Source organism: Sorghum bicolor, chromosome 1 (assembly GCF_000003195.3).
Source record: "Sorghum bicolor cultivar BTx623 chromosome 1, Sorghum_bicolor_NCBIv3, whole genome shotgun sequence".
NCBI classification, from domain to species: domain Eukaryota; kingdom Viridiplantae; phylum Streptophyta; class Magnoliopsida; order Poales; family Poaceae; genus Sorghum; species Sorghum bicolor.
In genome coordinates, this window is record NC_012870.2 from 78,504,448 (window position 1) to 78,521,989 (window position 17,542).

General features: G+C 46.0%; 2 protein-coding genes across 2 annotated transcripts; both read left to right on the top strand.

Annotated features, from left to right (window-relative positions):
* LOC8061437 lies at positions 5,063-6,080 on the top strand. Its single transcript, XM_002465883.2, has 2 exons — positions 5,063-5,710; positions 5,865-6,080. Exons 1-2 carry the CDS (start codon positions 5,063-5,065, stop codon positions 6,078-6,080), a joined length of 864 nt encoding a protein of 287 aa, XP_002465928.1.
* On the top strand, positions 10,024-14,093 carry LOC8085687 (NADH dehydrogenase [ubiquinone] 1 beta subcomplex subunit 7). Its single transcript, XM_002465884.2, has 2 exons — positions 10,024-10,556; positions 13,717-14,093. Exon 1 carries the CDS (start codon positions 10,200-10,202, stop codon positions 10,524-10,526), a length of 327 nt encoding a protein of 108 aa, XP_002465929.1. The 5' UTR covers positions 10,024-10,199; the 3' UTR covers positions 10,527-10,556; positions 13,717-14,093.

Here is a 17,542-nt window from a genome sequence, read left to right on the forward strand (position 1 = left end):
AGAGGGTGATTACGAGTGCGTGTGCAGCGTTTGGAATTCTCTGGCGACCTTCAACCGGTGCACTTTGCATGGAAATGTCCGTCCGGTCACCTATGAGTTGTCTTTACGGTTTTCTCGGCATGATGAGTAGTACGTATTTTCGTCGCCACATTCCTTGCAATTTCTCGCGCATTGCGATCTTGGTTGAAAACTACCTTATGCTAACTCTTTGGATTGTGAAATGTTTTGACTGAATATTGTAGTCATTCCATCTCTCTTGGAAAAAGTCTAGACATTTCAAGTTTAGCTAAATTTATATAATAAAATTATACGATACTCACTGAGTATTGTTGATCCTTCCTTAATTGTATTTTTATGATATTACCTATTTGATGTTATAAATTTTTGTATCTCTCTCTATAATTTTGATCAAACTTAAGATGTTTTAATACTTTAAAAAAGGTTGAAATGACTTATAATTTGGAAGGAAGATAGTAGTTCATGTCTTCGTTATTTGAACAATTACTGGATTGCTTTAGTGATGTCTTGACCACTAGTGTTTTTGGCTTTTGCTGATCACTTATGACCTGTGGTTTACTTTGAACATGAGCAGACAAAAAGACTAGGCACAAGTGCCTTCAACATGTTTAGCCTCGTCTTTCTCTCTCTCATAGTGCCATGTCTCAACCATAGGGGCTTAAGCCCCATTCCAAAATCCATATTGCTTGTTTGTTCATAGGTCTATGCTAATGCTGATTTCCTACCCTCGACATCGTTTGAATGGAAAATGTTAATCTAGTCACGTATTATTTTTACAATAATTCTTTAGTAGTACCTAGATTTATGATTATCGTGGTCTTGCCTTTGTCATCATTGTGATAAAGTGTGGGCTGTAATATTCATCTGTTGGTGCCATTGAGAAGAAGACACAACCGTCTATCTAGATGAGGCAGCTCGCGTTGGCCTTCCGGTGCTTGGGGCTGTCACTTGGCTAGAGCGGGTCTGGGCCAACTCTGCAAACGAACTGGACACGATACAGAAGAAGACACACGGGTCAGTGGGGGCGATGTCTAGATGAGGCAATTTATATATACTTCATTTGTTGTCATTTTATTTGTTGTCATTTCAACTTTTGTCATTTTTTACAATTAATATATTTTTTACGTATTGTTGGTGGTAGAGGGCTTGTGCCCCCCTACCACTCCACTGATGTTTGTGGATTATTGTTATGTTTGCTCATGATATAAGATTAATATTACCTATTAGGATTCTTGTTTTATCAAAACTTTAGATTTTAATCAACGATATCTAAACATAATGTATAGTTTTATAAAAATATTATATGACCATCATGGTGCTTGTGCTTCATTTGTAAGCTCGTTGACTTTCTAGTGCGTGATGTTTGTGCTTTGTTTAGAAGTTGAGTGACCTGACAAATGGGAATTAAAATGTCTCAATAAATTTCGACTATGGTATTTCATTTGTAAACATCTTGCAATTTCCCAAGCATTTCATTACTGCTTGAGTGCTACGTTATCCTACGGTATACGTTCAGAATTAATTTGACCTAATTTTAGTAAGTAGGTGGAGGTCTTCTTTACTTGAATAGTTGTTGAACTGCTTTCTCTGTGTGCCCTTCGAAACACGGGAAGTTTATTATTGAAATTCATGGTGAACTTCACATGAAATTCGTAGTAGTGGTCTGATTAGTGACTCGGTGATGCCTTGTTCATTATTGGTTAAAGCGATATCAGTGGTGACCCATAAATTATGGGTGATGCCGCTTCTCCTTTGTTGATAGCAAAATAAAGTTGATTTGATATCCATAGCTGTGGATGGTCCTACTAGCTTTTATCCGTTGCAAAATAAAGTACTTTATAAGTTTACTATTCGATGACTCTTGTCAAAAATATTATAATTTGATTACCAATATATATCTAAAACCATGACGTCCGACAAGATGATGTTTCTATCACCTTTCTAAGAAAATAACATACCGGCCCTGAATAACATAACTTTTGCACATATATTTTAATTAAAATTTATTTGGAATCTAGAGAACATGTGAATATTTGAATTTGAATGGATTCACATTTGTGGTACGACCGTACGAGGAAGTACTCACCAACGATCGATCGATCATAGAGCTAGCTATGATTATATTTATCAACGAGGGAAACATTGCTCCCTCCTGCTCCTTCAAAAAAAAAAAAAAGCTCCTGCCTTTGCGATTCAGTTGCAACATTATATCGTAAGAATATAGCCTTGTTTACTTTCACCCAAATCACAAAAAATTCAAGAATTATCGTTACATCGAATCTTGCGGCACATGTAAGGAGCATTAAATATAAATAAAACAATAATTATTAATTACACAGTTTACATATAATTTATGAGACGAATTTTTTGAGCCTAGAAGTCCATATTTAGACAATAATTAATCAAATACAAACAAAAATACTATAATATTCAAAAACTTTTCATCCATTCAACTAAAGAAAGCCTATATTCTGCAAACAAAAAGATGGAGTTATCATTGTACGGCTCCTAGCTCACCGATAGTGCTCGGAAGTAGTACGGCTTCAATGAGCATGCATGTCGATATTTGGAAGGCAGGCCGGGCATGGCTGCGCGCGATGGTGCGCGAATGAGCTGAGCTCTCGTGTAAATCTCTGAAGCAGCGCCCGGTCAGCTCATGCAGCTAGCACACCTGCAGGCTGCAGCTACAGGAGGGTGCATGGATGCGTACGTGACGATTGGCATTGCCACTTTGCCAGCTCGCATCTCACGCGTGCCCTCGTGCACCGGCTGTTCCGGGCGGGGAACATGCATGCCATTGCCGATGCTGACGACTCCGCCTGGAAATATGAGCTCGGCTCGCCAAGACCCCGAGAGCGTGGCAGATCGAGCACAGGCATGTGGATCGTCGTCCGTTCATGCACAGTAGTTCACACGCTGCCCGGGACATACATAATATGCTTAAAAGTTATTATTAATAACCCTGACGCGATGTCTCGTGTGTCATGTGCGCTCACGTCTGCATGCGCCGGCCGATTAATCTAGTACTCCTATCCATTCATTCATTAGCAACTGCTAACTACTACGGAGTATCCGACTAGTCGTCGACGCACCCATCTGTGCCGCGTGCGCGTCCTTGTTTACAACAGTCTAACCGCTGCGCCGCTATCATATCCGCTGTGCCTAACCAGCATATAAATGGTTTCATCATTATCCAAACAAACCATATGCTTCACGCACAACAAGTCAAGAACCTACATGAGCTCACAACGCAACAGAAAAAAAAAAAAACCCGTGTAATATCACCCCTCTGTGTACTTACTAAGCTCTCGTATGCACAGCACAGAGATGACACCATGACAGCGCCACTTACCGCTCTGCTCTCGCCAACCGGTGACGAGCTCAAGTACCACCGGTCGACGGAGAAGTACAACCGGGTAATGCTGCGGCTGCGCGGGCTTTTGTTGCGACGCACGGGCCGGAGATTCCGCTGGCAGCCGGAGGAATCATGGCCAGCAGCAACTGCCAAAGGGCAGCGCTCGTTAATTGGTTCGCGTCGATCGATAGGGTCCCGGATGTTATTGTTAATTAGTGAGAGCAAATGGCCAAAGATTAGCTAAGCCTCGTCCTTTCGACCACGCATATGGCCTTGCACATTCATACTGGCCGTGGCCCCCATGTGTGCGTAACTGTGGACGCTCGGGCAGTGTAAACGCACGGTGACGGCGGGAGTGGTCCATGGTGTTCAGACCGTGACCAGACCAGGGGTGGTGTTCAGTGACGTTCAGACGGATAGGATACTTGTGTGTTGTTTTTGTTCCGCAGCATCAGCATCAGCATCAGCATCGGGGACATGGGACAGCGGGCTAGCGCATCGGTTTCTCTAGCCAGCTGCCAGCCACAGTACTTGACCCGATCAATCTGGAAGGCAAACCGGTCAGCCGTCAGCAACTTGCCCCGGCCCGCTGTAGTAGTAGTCTCTGGACCGGCGGCAGTCTCTGGTCCGGTGGTCTCCGCCCATGTTTCCATGCATCATTCGCCGCACGAACAAGCGAGCATGGCGGCTGGTCCGCCCGTGGCCCGGCGGCGTGCGCGCGCACGGGCTCTCGCAGTCTCACATCGCACGTCGCCGTCGGGTCTGTGCGCTGTGGCCCCCCGCCAACTCAGGAGAGGTTGTTGCCGTGACACGCACGAGCGAGGAACGCGACGCGGGCAGATATTTTTGGCTCTTTTGTGGAAGGAACGAGGAGGAGCCCAGGCAGGTACAGAGGAAGTGGGCCGGGCCGTTTCCTCCGGACGGGCTGTGTTGCTGGGCTGCTTGTATCCGACTGAAGGGGCCATTCTATCCTATCCAAAAGGCCGAAAACTGTGTGGGCTTCGTTCGTTTTCATTCACGGGCACTGCACACGCATTCCACATTGGAATTCCACTGGAGCCCAGCCCAACTACGATGGATCGATCGGGCTCTTTCGGACATCCGGTCCAGCAGGTCCAACCAACCTCAATTTCCAATACAACGGGAGCAAGACACGCTCATCGACGCTTTTACGGACACCCACACGTGACACGTCGTCCCATTGGCACGAGAGTTTTACTGCTCTGGACAGTGTACCGTGGAGAGCGTGGTGTAGTGTACTCCAGGTTGTTCAGCAAGGAAGCAATGAACACCAGCAAAGGCTGCGCAGCCGAGCATGCACGCACGCACGCGCGGCGTCCGGGTGAGACAAGGGAGGAGGAGGCGACACGTGGTGGCGGGTACACGAGTTGAGGACGAGGTGGGGTCCGTGGGAGCTACGAAAGGGGAAGAGGCTTAACCGCCCCGGAGAATCCAAGACAACCGGGGGGGGGGGGGGGGGGGGATTAAACTTGCGGTCTTGCGCCTGTGTTTCCACTCCAGCCCGCCGCCGCCGCCGCCTCCTCTTCCTCCTCCCCTTGACTCTCGCTCGGTCTTTGCATTGCCAGGGCGGTTGAGCTTCGGAGCCATTCATTCGCGCAGCAGCGAGACACAAGCAAGCACGCAGGCAGCGAGAGCAAAGCAACCACCCTCGCCCGCCCGCCACGACCCATGGCGCTCAGCTTCCACCCGACAACCGCCTCGCTGTTCGGCCACCACCGGCTCCCCGCCCCGAACGCCGCGGCGGACATGAGCTTCCTCCAGGACGACGACGACGACGTCCACTCCGAGGTCACCGACGCGCTGCTCGGCTTCGTGTACGACCCGCTCGACGCCTCCAACGCCGCGCTCGACGACCTCCTCAGCCTGCCCCCGCCCAGCGACGCCACCGCCGCCGCCTTCCTCGCTCCGCGCGACGGCGCCACCGGGGCCGATCAGAACTCCGGCAAGAGGCAGCGCATTGGCGGTGGCAACCAGCAGGTGCCTCTGATGAACGACGAGTACGTCCTGCATCTGCCACTGCCGCCCCCGCCCGTGGTCCCGGTCCTGACGACGCAGGTTCCCGAGCCCCTCGTGTTCGTGCGCGGCGCGGACTCCAACAAGAACGCCGGCGGCGGCGCGTGCCAGTCCGTTCAGAAGTCGGCGGCGAGGCAGCGCCGGAAGCGGATCAGCGAGAAGACGGCCGAGCTGGCGCGGCTCATCCCCGGGGCGCACAAGCTCAACACCGCTGAGATGCTGGAGGAGGCCGCTCGCCACGTGAAGCTCCTGCAGGCACAGGTCGGCGTGCTCGCCCTCATGCGCGCCGCCGGCTCAAGCGAGGTGCGTAAAAGCTGGTTGGCAACTGCCGCGGACGCATTTCATTGCAAATTCTCAATGTCGATCGGTGTCCCCATGTTTTTTTTTTCTGGATCATGATGTCCCCATGTTTTCAAGGCACCTTTGTGTTTCGTGTAACTGAATCTCATGCATGCAGATGAAGGAGGAGAAGATGCCGTCGGCCATGGCGCAGGAGCGAATGCACGCGCTGCTGGCGTGCGGCGGCGTGCAGGAGCTGCTGACCGCTGAGGGCAAGTGCCTGGTGCCGACGAGTCTGGTGGACGCCGTGGCCAAGGACGCCGACGTCAAGGCCAACCCGGTGGTGCGCAGGGACCTCGGCCGGTTCGTGGCGTCGCTGCAGGCGGGCCAGTGAGACGACGGCGGCGTCGAGTCGACCGGTCTCGGCAAGGCCGCCGCCTGCATCCGCGCGCGCGATCGATGGCCGGCTGTCCCTTTTTGACAACGCCGGCCGTGCCAGCGCTGCTGCTGCTGTTGTGTGTGTTCCTGACCCCTGACCCTGACCTGACGACGACGACGACGACGTCTGTCTATAGCTGATCCGTAAGTAGTAGATCGAGTAGTACGTGCTGGCATCATGTTTAATTTTGGTGCATTTGATTGTCTTGTTATTATGTTAACGAACGCCGGTATTTATGTTTATGAAGGCGCATTACCCCCATTGATTAGTTAGTTAATTTTGGCTGCAAATTTGCATTATTGCAGGCCCATCTTATATAGGGATAGAACATCATCACCGTAGTTGTAGACTGGTAGTTGTTGTTCTTAGCATTATATATTTTCAGTTCTCAGTAGGACATTTCGGTGACTTCTCGTTGCAGATTGTTCTTTGAATGAATTCATCAATGATAAAAATAAAGTTTTGCATGGTATATATCGTCTCATTCTCGATGTGGATTGAAATGTTAGCTTGTTCTCTTGGCTGAAAGCTATGTCCGAAAGTATTGTCCATTGGTTTGTTGTAATTCTATTGATTTTGTTGTAAGAGCTGCTGAATGATTGATAAATTTTAGTAGATAATCTCAACCGAATATGCTGATGTGTTTGAAATGATGAAAAATGAACGTACCATGTCCACGGACCACGGTCCAGCAATTCGTTCCTCTCGTGATTAGAGTTGCAGTTAAACATGGCATTGTCCCATAATCGCTTGGCTTAGCCGACGCCACGGCCACGCCACGATGCCATGCAATGCAACCGCTTCACACGACAAGAACACGATCCTCGGCCATGCACGGACGTGACCTGGTCTCACGCTGGCTGACTTCGCTGGGAAACCGTCGCCACCGTGCATTGGGCCGAAATCTTGGGAGGCCAGATTGGGCTGTGGGCTAAGAGCAACTCCAAGAGTTCACCAAAAAATTGCCCTCCCAAAACAATATGTTGGGGCTCTGCAAAATATTTCTTTTCTCAAAATCAACTCCTCCTACAGCAGTTCCCCAATATTTTCCAGTTCTACCACATCGCAATTAGTAGGATGGAGTCAGAATAGTTGGATCGGTGGCACCTACATTTCCTTGGTTGACAACAAACTATATCATCAAGTTAGCTAGGTTTGGCCTTTGTTTTTTTTCATGCAAATATTTAAGCCACACATACGGCTTGTTTAGTTTCGAAAAGTGAAAAGTTTTCGATACTGTAGCACTTTCGTTTGTTTGTGACAAATATTATCCAATCATAGATTAACTAGGATCAAAAGATTCGTCTCGTGATTTACAGCTAAACTATGTAATTAGTTTTTATTTTTGTTTATATTTAATGTCTCATGCATGTGCCACAAGATTCGATGTGACGGAAAATCTTGAAAACTTTTTGGTTTTCAGGGTGAACTAAACAAGGCCATAGCAATAAAATATTGGCAGCTGGTGATATTTCCTTGTTTTTTTATTTGCATCGTCGTTGCCGGCAGCAATCACTGGCCGAGGAGTGCCACGTATCGCTGTCCTCACAAGAGACCCACACAGAGTAGCCTGCCAGTAAATTTGCATGCACGGGAGAGGATTGGGGAGCTTCAGCGTGTTGCAGATATGAGGGCCGCGGGGGAGAAATTTGGGGGAGCGGTAATTTTGGGAGAAACAAAGGGGAGCTGTTGGAGACAAAATTTACACCTCAGATTCTAAAATTTTGTTTTGGAGCTGTGGTTGGGCATCTCTTGGAGTTGCTCTAAGAAACCACTCGAAAACGACACCGCCGCCACCGCGTGCACCCCAATTTTTTCTTGCCTAAACTTGAAGAACTTGAATATATAACCATATCTCTATATACACCTATAAATATATAATACTTAAATATATACTTGGTTCTTCCACCTCTCATATTTTACTTCTTATATAGCACCCTTTCATACCTCTCTATACCTCTATGCAGTGGTGGAGTCAGGATTTTTGTTTGGGGTATGCCGAACAAAAAAATTTCATATATGAACTGGCAAAATTTATTTAGCAATTTGATAGAATTTCATAAAAAATGTCTAACAATTCGGTACACAACTATTAAGGCCTTGTTTAGTTGCAAAAAAATGCTAAATGGATACTGTAGTGTTTTCGTTTGTATTTGATAAATATTGTTCAATTATAGACTAACTAGGGTCAAAAGATTCGTCTCTCAGATTACAGGTAAACTGTGTAATTAGTTATTTTTTATCTATATTTAATGCTCCATGCATGTGCCGCAAGATTCGATGTGATGGACAATTTTAAAAAAAATTGTAAATTTTTTGGAAGTAAACAAAGCCTAAATGGTATAAGTCGTGCGTCCATCGTGCATTTGGAAGGAGCGGCCGAGAGCGGGTTCGAGACGAAAGGGAGTGGAGTTTTTTTTGTCGAGGCCTTGTTTAGTTCTGAAAAGATTTTAAATTTAGCTACCGTAGTATTTTCATTTTATTGGATAATTAGTATCCAATTATGAATTAATTAGGCTTAAAATATTTATCTCACGATTTACAACCAAACTATACAATTAGTTTTTGTTTTCGTCTGCATGTGTCTAAAGATTCGATGTAATAGGTGAAAAATTGTTAGGTGAAATTTTACATATATATTTTTTAGGCTGGATCTAGGGTATGCCATGCCATATCCGTGCCACCCACCGGATCCGCCCATGTTTCTATGTTCCATACTTATAAGATGTGTTCATATATATTAGAACAATATATATGTCTATCCATGACATGATGTTTGATTTCAAGATACATATTGGAACGTATGTTGCGATTATTGCATAAATCTCGAAGACACAAGTTATTCAAATTAACACACAACAAGATATATGTTCTTTCGCAATACTCGGACATGTTTGTCTGTGTTTTCTCATGTAGGTTACACGAGAGCTTCCAACATACTGATCTGTTTTCTATTTTTTTTTCACATGAAACTCACTAATTTATTGTCTTGACTTGATTTCTTATTGTCACATCTTATCTAATTGCACAGTTTATCTTGTTTAGTTCGCAAATTTTTGCGAACTAAACAAGGTTATGACCACTGCCATATGACAGAACCACAAGACAAGTACAGTACGTGTCTAAAAAATACAATGTCCTGAAGACCTCAACTTCAGGGTAAATAAAAAAGGGTGGCTTCGGTTTTAGTTGATTTTTCTATTAAATCTAAAAGTTCTAAAGGATGTTAGAGTAAATGGTACTTATTGTTCGAAGTTGTTAGTTATTTTTGCTTTATTGTAGTTTTTTTTCTCGTGACTTAGTTTATAAGAAAACATATATCAATATATATATCTACAACATGAAATAAGATTCATTAGATATTTACTAGATATTATATATTTTAATATAAACTCGATCAAAGGTAGTCACTTAGATATGTTTGATTTAGAATAAAGTCAAAATGACTTGTATAATTAAAAATAGGAGTATTCTTAGCATGCAATAATGCTAATTAGAAGGTAGCTTGGCTATTAAATTACTCCAATGAAAAGCTAGCCTTGTGAGTCATGATTTTTTTTCTCCTATACAAACTGTCCTAATAATAATAATAATAATAATAATAATAATAATAATAATAATAATAATAATAATAATAATAATAATAATAATAATAATAATAATAACAACAACAACAACAACAACAACAACAACAACAACAACAACAACAACAACAACAACAACAACAACAATAGTAGTAGTAGTAATAATAATAATAATAATGATAATAATAATAATAATAATAATAATAATAATAATAATAATAATAAATAAAAATAAATAAATGAAAACGGAAAAAATGTCCGTCCGGCACTTTTTGTTGTTGTTGCAGAAACCCGTTTGCCGCGTCTCCGCCGTTCCAGTCTTCCAGGACACAATCAAGGGCCAAAAGCCACCACAGGCCCCAACACAGCCCATACCCAAGCCCCCCCAGATCCAGTCACCACTGCCCGTCCACAAGCCACACCAACCCGCCTCACCCCATTCATCGACGGGACGACCTCGCCGGCGAGAGAGAGAGAGAGAGAGTGACAGATGGAGGCGGCGGCAGCGGCGGCCGGCGTGGAGCTCGGCTCCTCGAAGCCCCAGATCGCGACGCAGGCGGAGATGGCGGAGGCCCGGGTGCCCCTCGCCTACCGCGACCAGTGCGCGCACCTCCTCATCCCGCTCAACAAGTGCCGCGTCGCCGAGTTCTACCTCCCCTGGAAGTGCGAACCCGAGCGCCACGCCTACGAGAAGTGCCAGTACGAGCTCGTCATGGAGCGGATGCTCCAGATGCAGAAGATCCGCGAGGCGCAGGAGACCAAGGTCAAGGGCGGCGCCTCCATTGGCCTCATCCCGGCCACCGCCAAGCTCTCCTGATCCGGCCCCGGCCCGATCCGCTTGATTTAGGTGAGCTCCGACTCCGCCGCGCCGTTTCGAATTTCTTTTCTTCGGGATTTAGCTCGGCTGCTGTGACTGAGTTTGTGATTTGGATGTGAAGGCCACATACTGTCTCGGGTCCTTAGGGATTCCGATTGCGTGAGTGGCGATTCGTGCGCCCTTTTGTGGGAAGCGACATTGGGCGGGTGATCCGTCAGCTATGGCGTGGACATTAGGTTAATTTGTAGACATTCCAGACTAAGCTCCTGACTGAATGGTTAGGGTTTTCAGGAGCTGTTGTAGTCGAGTAACACATGCAGAGCTAATATAGGTAGGGTGAAGTGGTGAACACAGAAATGTGACTCTTGATTCCTGGGAGCATGATGCTAGCTTGTTGCGAATATTAAGAATTTGTGACATGAAAATCAAGCCACTGATATACATGGACATCTCAGATCAGTCCAGATGTTTTTGCTGCCCAGTGCTAGCTGCAGTTCCAACCATTATGCTCTCGTGTATTCCATAGGTTCATATATTTTGAGTTGTGATGTTCATGTATCATGAGTACACAACATGACAACAGTGCTAAAATGTTCAGATATCAGTCTGCTTGTAGGAAGCTCAATGGAACCTCATGATATCTGCCCTGCGACCTGAAATTTTAGGGCTTCCAAACCACCTCAAATTGGTTACAGATTTTAGATTACTGTTTGGTGATATTAGAACCAGAACACTATTCTGGCTCGTAGCTCCTCAAGTTACTGGAATAAACAGTGGTTTAGGCGTTTAGCAAGGCCTAGATTTATGTTTATTGAAACAATTTTGAAATCGGAAGCTTTGTGCAATTAAAGCAGACAATGTACAGAGTTAGCAATTTAGTTTAGCTACGCAGGCATGTCACTCCAAAGTCCAAACACATCATTGCAGTCAAGCATCAAATTTAATCAAACCCTGTACCGTAAACATGTCATAGCTTACCTATGCCAATAAGCAGAATATTTTTCAACTGTATCTATAGGTTGCTGCTAGCAATGTTGAATTCGGAGGAACTTGCCAAGTTTCATTTTATAACACATGGAGGTGTCATATTGGTTAAATGAAATGGAGTTGCCGTTTCATAATCACAGATATTTTTTATGGTAGCACCACTTAGCACTATTGCAGTACATTCCAAAATGTTAGGTCTTTTTGTGGGTGGGGGTAATATACTTGTCTTCAGGGGGATGCCACATGAAGAAACAAATGCGCTCCTTTTAGCTTCATCGTTAGAGATTTTCCAGCCCCTTTGAGTTGAACTCTTCGACACTCTGCTTGTACGTTATAGCATTTGATCTTAAATACTCCATGACAAAACCCTGTTCTTTCAATTTAATCTGGTTCTTGTGAGTTCATTTTATAGCAGGAAATTGCAATACCAAACTGATCATTGAATGCAATATACCGTCATGGGTGGACCCAGCCTTAGGACACATAGGCCTAGGCCTACCCTAAAATTTAGACCCTATTAGTACTAGGTAGATTTGAAGGTCCAAACTAAAAAGCTACGTAGGCCTAGGCCTACCCTAAAATTTAGACCAAATTATTAGTACCAGGTAGATTTTAGAGGTCCAAACTAAAGAGGTTCAACTTCCGTCTTCAGACCATCCCTCCGCTCGCCTGATCCTTGCTTGGGGTCAGCTTCTGCTGGGTTCAAATTATATATACCATATTAAATATGAGATATTTTTGCTAGGCATACTCTGTGTCCGCTACCGCATCCACTGTTCCTATGTTAGTAACTTAAATTTATTAGCCTAGGGGTTAGCCTGCTACAGGTGGGTCTGTTCATCTGTTTCCCATTGGGCTTGCCTTGATTATCTTGCAATTGTTCCTCTAGTAGTATAGATGGGGAACCACTTAATGAAGTGAAGACGGTAACCATGTAGTGGAAATTGAGATTTTACTTTTAAGCTTTTGGGCATTGTATTCGATCACAGATATTTCCACTGAAAAGGATAACAGCTGGTTGAACTTTACAATGGGGTTTGCAGTTACAAGCATAATATGGCCTGCTAGGTGGACAAGTGTCGGTAAATTTTATTTCCATCTGTGACACCTAATTATTAGTTCTATTTATTTACTATATTAGCTTTCCTTGTGTTGCTTATGGCTGGATACAAACTCAGCGTGATGTTAGTAACTGATCTTGTTAACACCAGCAATCGTTGTGGAAACCAGGAGACGGGGAATAGGAACTGTGTTTTTGTGAACAATAGGTGCTGTCAGCCTGCAGTTTTACTGTGTGCATGTAATGCATGATGGTTTGAAACACATCGGATGTGATATTTAAGGAATCTTTTGTATCTGATCTGGATCGTATGGTCACAACCTTCCCACTGTAAACCATGTCTTGTTAGCTTTTCTGCAGTCTTGTCTGATAATTCCATTTGCAGCCTGTGACAACCGACAACATGAAACAAACGACATAATAATAATGACAGTAGTATCCTACACCTAGTCTCTTTTGGCTGGTCAATGTCCATTTGTTTTTGTTTTGTTACTACTGCCTTCCCTTTTATGAAATTCATCTTCAGAGTTATATTATGAGTTTATGACCCCCCACCCCCAAACCGAACCCCACCTCGGTGAAACTTGGCAGGTAATATATATATGTTTTCGTAGCTGCCACTGTATGATGAAGCCGTCACATGGCTTTAGGCTGTTCACGCAACCTAGTCTGGGTTAGGAGTAATGGTGTTGATGTGCATCGTAGCTGAAGGTCAATCTGTTGGTTTTGAGCTGCAATTTGAGTCGGCATAGATGCTTTTCTTGTTATTATTTTGGAACTGAAACCATAGTCGTCATAGCTTTGATGGTATGGACCCTTTGGTTTGCTTGTCTCCCATGTGAATGCATCACTCGCCTAGCCCATAGGGCCATGTCAGATGATTCTGGGAATAAAAATCTTCTCATCATCCTATTAGGTGGCCGGCTTGGTTATTCTATGCATTATTTGTTTTGGCCTGAAGCAGCGTCGGAACATAACACTGTTTTACCATGTTAGCTGTGGGACAGTTTTGCTATGTCTTTGTTTCCCCCATGGCAGTAGCGCCTGTCTAGAAACTCATGTCGATTTTGCCTTTCTTTTCCCCTGTAGCTCATGTTTATTGTTCAGCCCTATTAACCAGCTGGCTTCGTTTTGGATGCGCAGGTCTGCCGGCTATCGTGCAGAGGCATTGTGCTGTGCAAGGATCCTGAATGTTTGTTGTGTGAACAAACATGTGTTTGAATTTGGCATAAAGTTAACTGTTGTCTTCTTCCCTTCCCCCTCTCTCCCTGATGGGCATCTTCAAGTTTCAATTTGATGATGGAATAAGGAAACATTCTTGTCCTATAACCGAAGACTGAATAGCGCCTTCAAGTTTTGAATACAATCCTTGGTGTAGACTGACTCACCTCTGTTTGGTTGTTTGGTTGGGTTACTGCGTAGTAAAACCAACTACTGTGGCATGGTAATTGCAGCAGTTTGTGCCTGGCATGCCGTCGTTGTGCGGTACTGTTGTGTTAGTGCATCGATATGCATGCGTCTGGACCTGAGTCCCCTTGTTAATTATGGTCGCGTTTTACCAATCGATCGTTTGGGTGTGTTTATATTTTATTGTACCCCTTGATCTGACTGCATTTGCACGACCAGTGGCCAGGGTTACTCTGTGACCAGTGGCCGCTATGGTGTGTAGCATGTTTGACCTATAGCTCTGCAAGCCTGCAATGCAAGGGGACCGTGCTTGAGAGCATCTCTGACTTTGTAGCTTGGCTCTGTAGCAGGGTTACCCAGCGCCGGGCCACCGGCACCCGGCAGGAACCCGATTCCATGCTCCTCAAACGGTACATTCAGTTCAGTGCAACCCACAGTTACGTACTAGATGTGTCGAATCTGGGTGCCGAAATTGACATCGGATCCCTTTGGTAGTTTTGTCGTCCGTCCTGTAGTCCTGTTCATTCATCCCAGCTGATGTTGTTGTGCACATTGGTCGCACCCCTGTTGTATCCTGCAGGGAGCGCGCTGGGCCGATGGCTGGTGGACTGGCCGAACAGCGACGAGAGCCCCGAACGGGACGGTGGGTGAGCCGGCTGCGCAGCAGCGCAATGAGGACGGCGCGCTGCCCGTGCCGATGAGGCAGGCCGGTGCAGGAGGTGGACTACGGGCAGGGGGTCCGTGCGCCGCGCGTGGCTGGCATGCATGCGCGCGGCTGCTTTTTCCTTGTTACAGGTGGCCAGTTACGCTAGGATGCAGGGCAGCAATGCATGTGCAACGTTCGTGGCCCGCCCTAGAGTAGCCGTGTGTAGTAGCGGCACCGTGGGCTTTGCTGCATGCACTGGGCGAGTGGGAATAGGTGCTACGGCGGCCGTGCGGGGGGGGGGGGGGGGGGGGGGGGGCGCAGGGGAAGAATGATGATGGGCACGGAGAAAACATGCATGGGTCCTCCTTACCTGCTGAGCCCCTGGAGTACTACTATTACATTCCGTCCAGTGGCTCCATCAGGCCAGGCAGGCAGCTGTCGTACTCGCCTAAACGGCTAAACCCTAGCCAGACAGGTCCACCGTGCGACGAAACTTGGGGGAGACAGAATCATGGTCGTGGGGCGCGGACCACGGCATGGCTTGGCAGCCCAGACTGCGTTGCGTTGGTATCCATTCCTCTCGCCGGCTGCTGCGCTGCGCTCAGGGCCGGCCTCCGCGCGCGCGCCGCCCGCCCGTGCCATCATGCTCCTGCCCGGTGTCCGCTCAGCTGGGGGAAAAAAATAGAGACGTGCCCACAAGACACTGCGAGAACTATCTACCGTGGATTCAGGACACGTGTCCGCGTGCGTACGGTACTGGTACCGTGTTGCGCAGCGTCTTCTCCTTTCAAGCGCCATTGCATGTTCCCCGTTAGTCAAAATATAATGCTCTCTTAAATCTTAATTCGATCTCGCTTTACTGCAACTTTACATGAACGAACATGCACGATTATTTGTTATGTTATTGCGGCTTTTGGGTCCAACGAACTTTGACCCTCGATCGAATAATCCTTGCATTGGTCTCTCCTAACGACGACAGCGACGGTACAACGGCCATGCCGCCAGAAAGGGCTGGCAGTCAACGTTATGATTATACTGGGGTCGTCTGGGGGCAGAGACAAGGAAAACATTCGTCCACTTTGACGAATCATCACTGTTCTTCCTTTTTATCCTCATGCAAGAAAACTCATACGGAGCTAGGAAGGTAGATTGAGAGAATTAAGTGGAACAACTGTTATTGCCTCCTTGCAAGTCTTCCATTTGGTAACTGCTATACGCACGTACCTTATGTGAAAACAAGGTACCTAGTAGTAATTATAAGTTGATTACGAGACCATTTAGATCTCATACAGCTGACAATTAGCTGTTATTTTTTTTTAAAAAAAATTATGTTTGATCCATAGCTAAAATAAACCAGCTAATATCTAATCTATCATCCACATTAGTACCCGCCTTTGCATTGTGACGACCAGGGGCTGATCTAGAGGGTTCATCGGTCCGTCGACCTGACTAAATTTGTGATTCCTATAGTAAATTGCTGACCATGCTCAAGAAAACTTATATCATGTAATAATTGTTTTTGAAGGACCAGGAGGGGCAAGGAGACCCTACTGGAATATAGTAAGAGCAAATAATAATAAAAGTATAATACAAATAAACGAAGTAAGCAAAGAATAAGGAACTAAGTTAAGGGACTATATATAAGAAAGGGGGAAAAAAGAAAAGGAACAGGGGAAGCCAAGCAACAAGGGCCTCCAACTTAGGCCCTGTTTGGTTCCACCAACTAAATTTTAGCTAGCTAAACTTTAGTCACTTTAGTAGCTAAAGTTCCAAACACATTGACTAAAAGGAGCTAAAATAGTTTAGTTTCATTAGTCACCTAAGAGTAGCTAAAATAATTTTAGCTAGCTAAAATTTAGCAAGGGGAACCAAACAGGCCCGGCTTATCTATTCTTGAATTTTGGGGAAACATTTCTCTTTCGCTCTGCATAGCATCACCTCTAGCTCATTTTTGAAAATGGCCTTGAAAACCTTGCACTGGAGGAGGGATTTGCCTGAAGATGAGGTTATTCCTGCTTATCCAAATGGCCCAACAAAGGAGACGATAATCCCCAATTCCCCATGAAGAACTTCTGATTTATTTGAGCTCTTTTAAGCCATTCCAGATTTCGGAGAGGAGGAAATCATGTAATGAACTTGATCGAGTTCGATGGCTGCAATGATGTTTTCTCCTTTTCGTTCGGCTAGGTTCGCCACGCGGAGTGATGCTACTGCCTAGTGCCTACTGCACAAGCAACGGCGCCCGTTAATCGGCATGCATGCCGATCGATCTGCTGGTGTCCAGTGTCCAGTGTCCAGTGCAGGCAGGCCAGCATGAGCACAGCGCGCGAGAGGTGAAGCCCGGCAGCGGCAGCGGCAGCGGCACGGACGCTGGATCAGCATCCTCATGTGTTCCTTCCAAACGCGCATACACACGCACACAGGAGGAACGTACGTACAGGAAGCAGACTGGGAAGGGCGGGCCGGAGCGGAGCAGCACTGCACAAGGCATGGCAATGGCATGCAGCGACTAGTATAGCTCAAGTGCCCAGGAGACCGGCAGAGACATCATTGCATACAAGGCGAAAACAAGCGGATCATACGGCTCATCATGCCCTCCCAGCCTTGTTGGCAGCCCCCGGCCCCCCAGCGCCCCTGCGTGCATGATCCTTTACGCATGCCCTGAATTTGCATGTCCGTGTGCGGCGTGCGTGCGTGCATCCACGTCTTGTCAACGCTTTCGGCACTGTACGTACGTGTCTTTTGGCAGGGTGATGGATGTAAAAATATTGCCTTGCAAAGTGGAACATCCCTGCTGTGCCAATCAAAAGATCAAGAACAAGGTCTAGGGATTCATGATCTAAACATCACCCTTTTCAGTAAATGGCTCTTCAAGTTTCTCGCGGAGGATGATTTTTTTTTTTTTGGGTCCAGTCT

Coding starts and splice junctions, on each gene's coding strand:
- LOC8061437 (XM_002465883.2), top strand. CDS start 5,063: ATGGCGCTCAGCTTCCACCCGACAACCGCCTCGCTGTTCGGCCACCAC. Junction 5,711..5,864: donor GCGCCGCCGGCTCAAGCGAG/GTGCGTAAAAGC, acceptor TCATGCATGCAG/ATGAAGGAGGAGAAGATGCC.
- LOC8085687 (XM_002465884.2), top strand. CDS start 10,200: ATGGAGGCGGCGGCAGCGGCGGCCGGCGTGGAGCTCGGCTCCTCGAAG.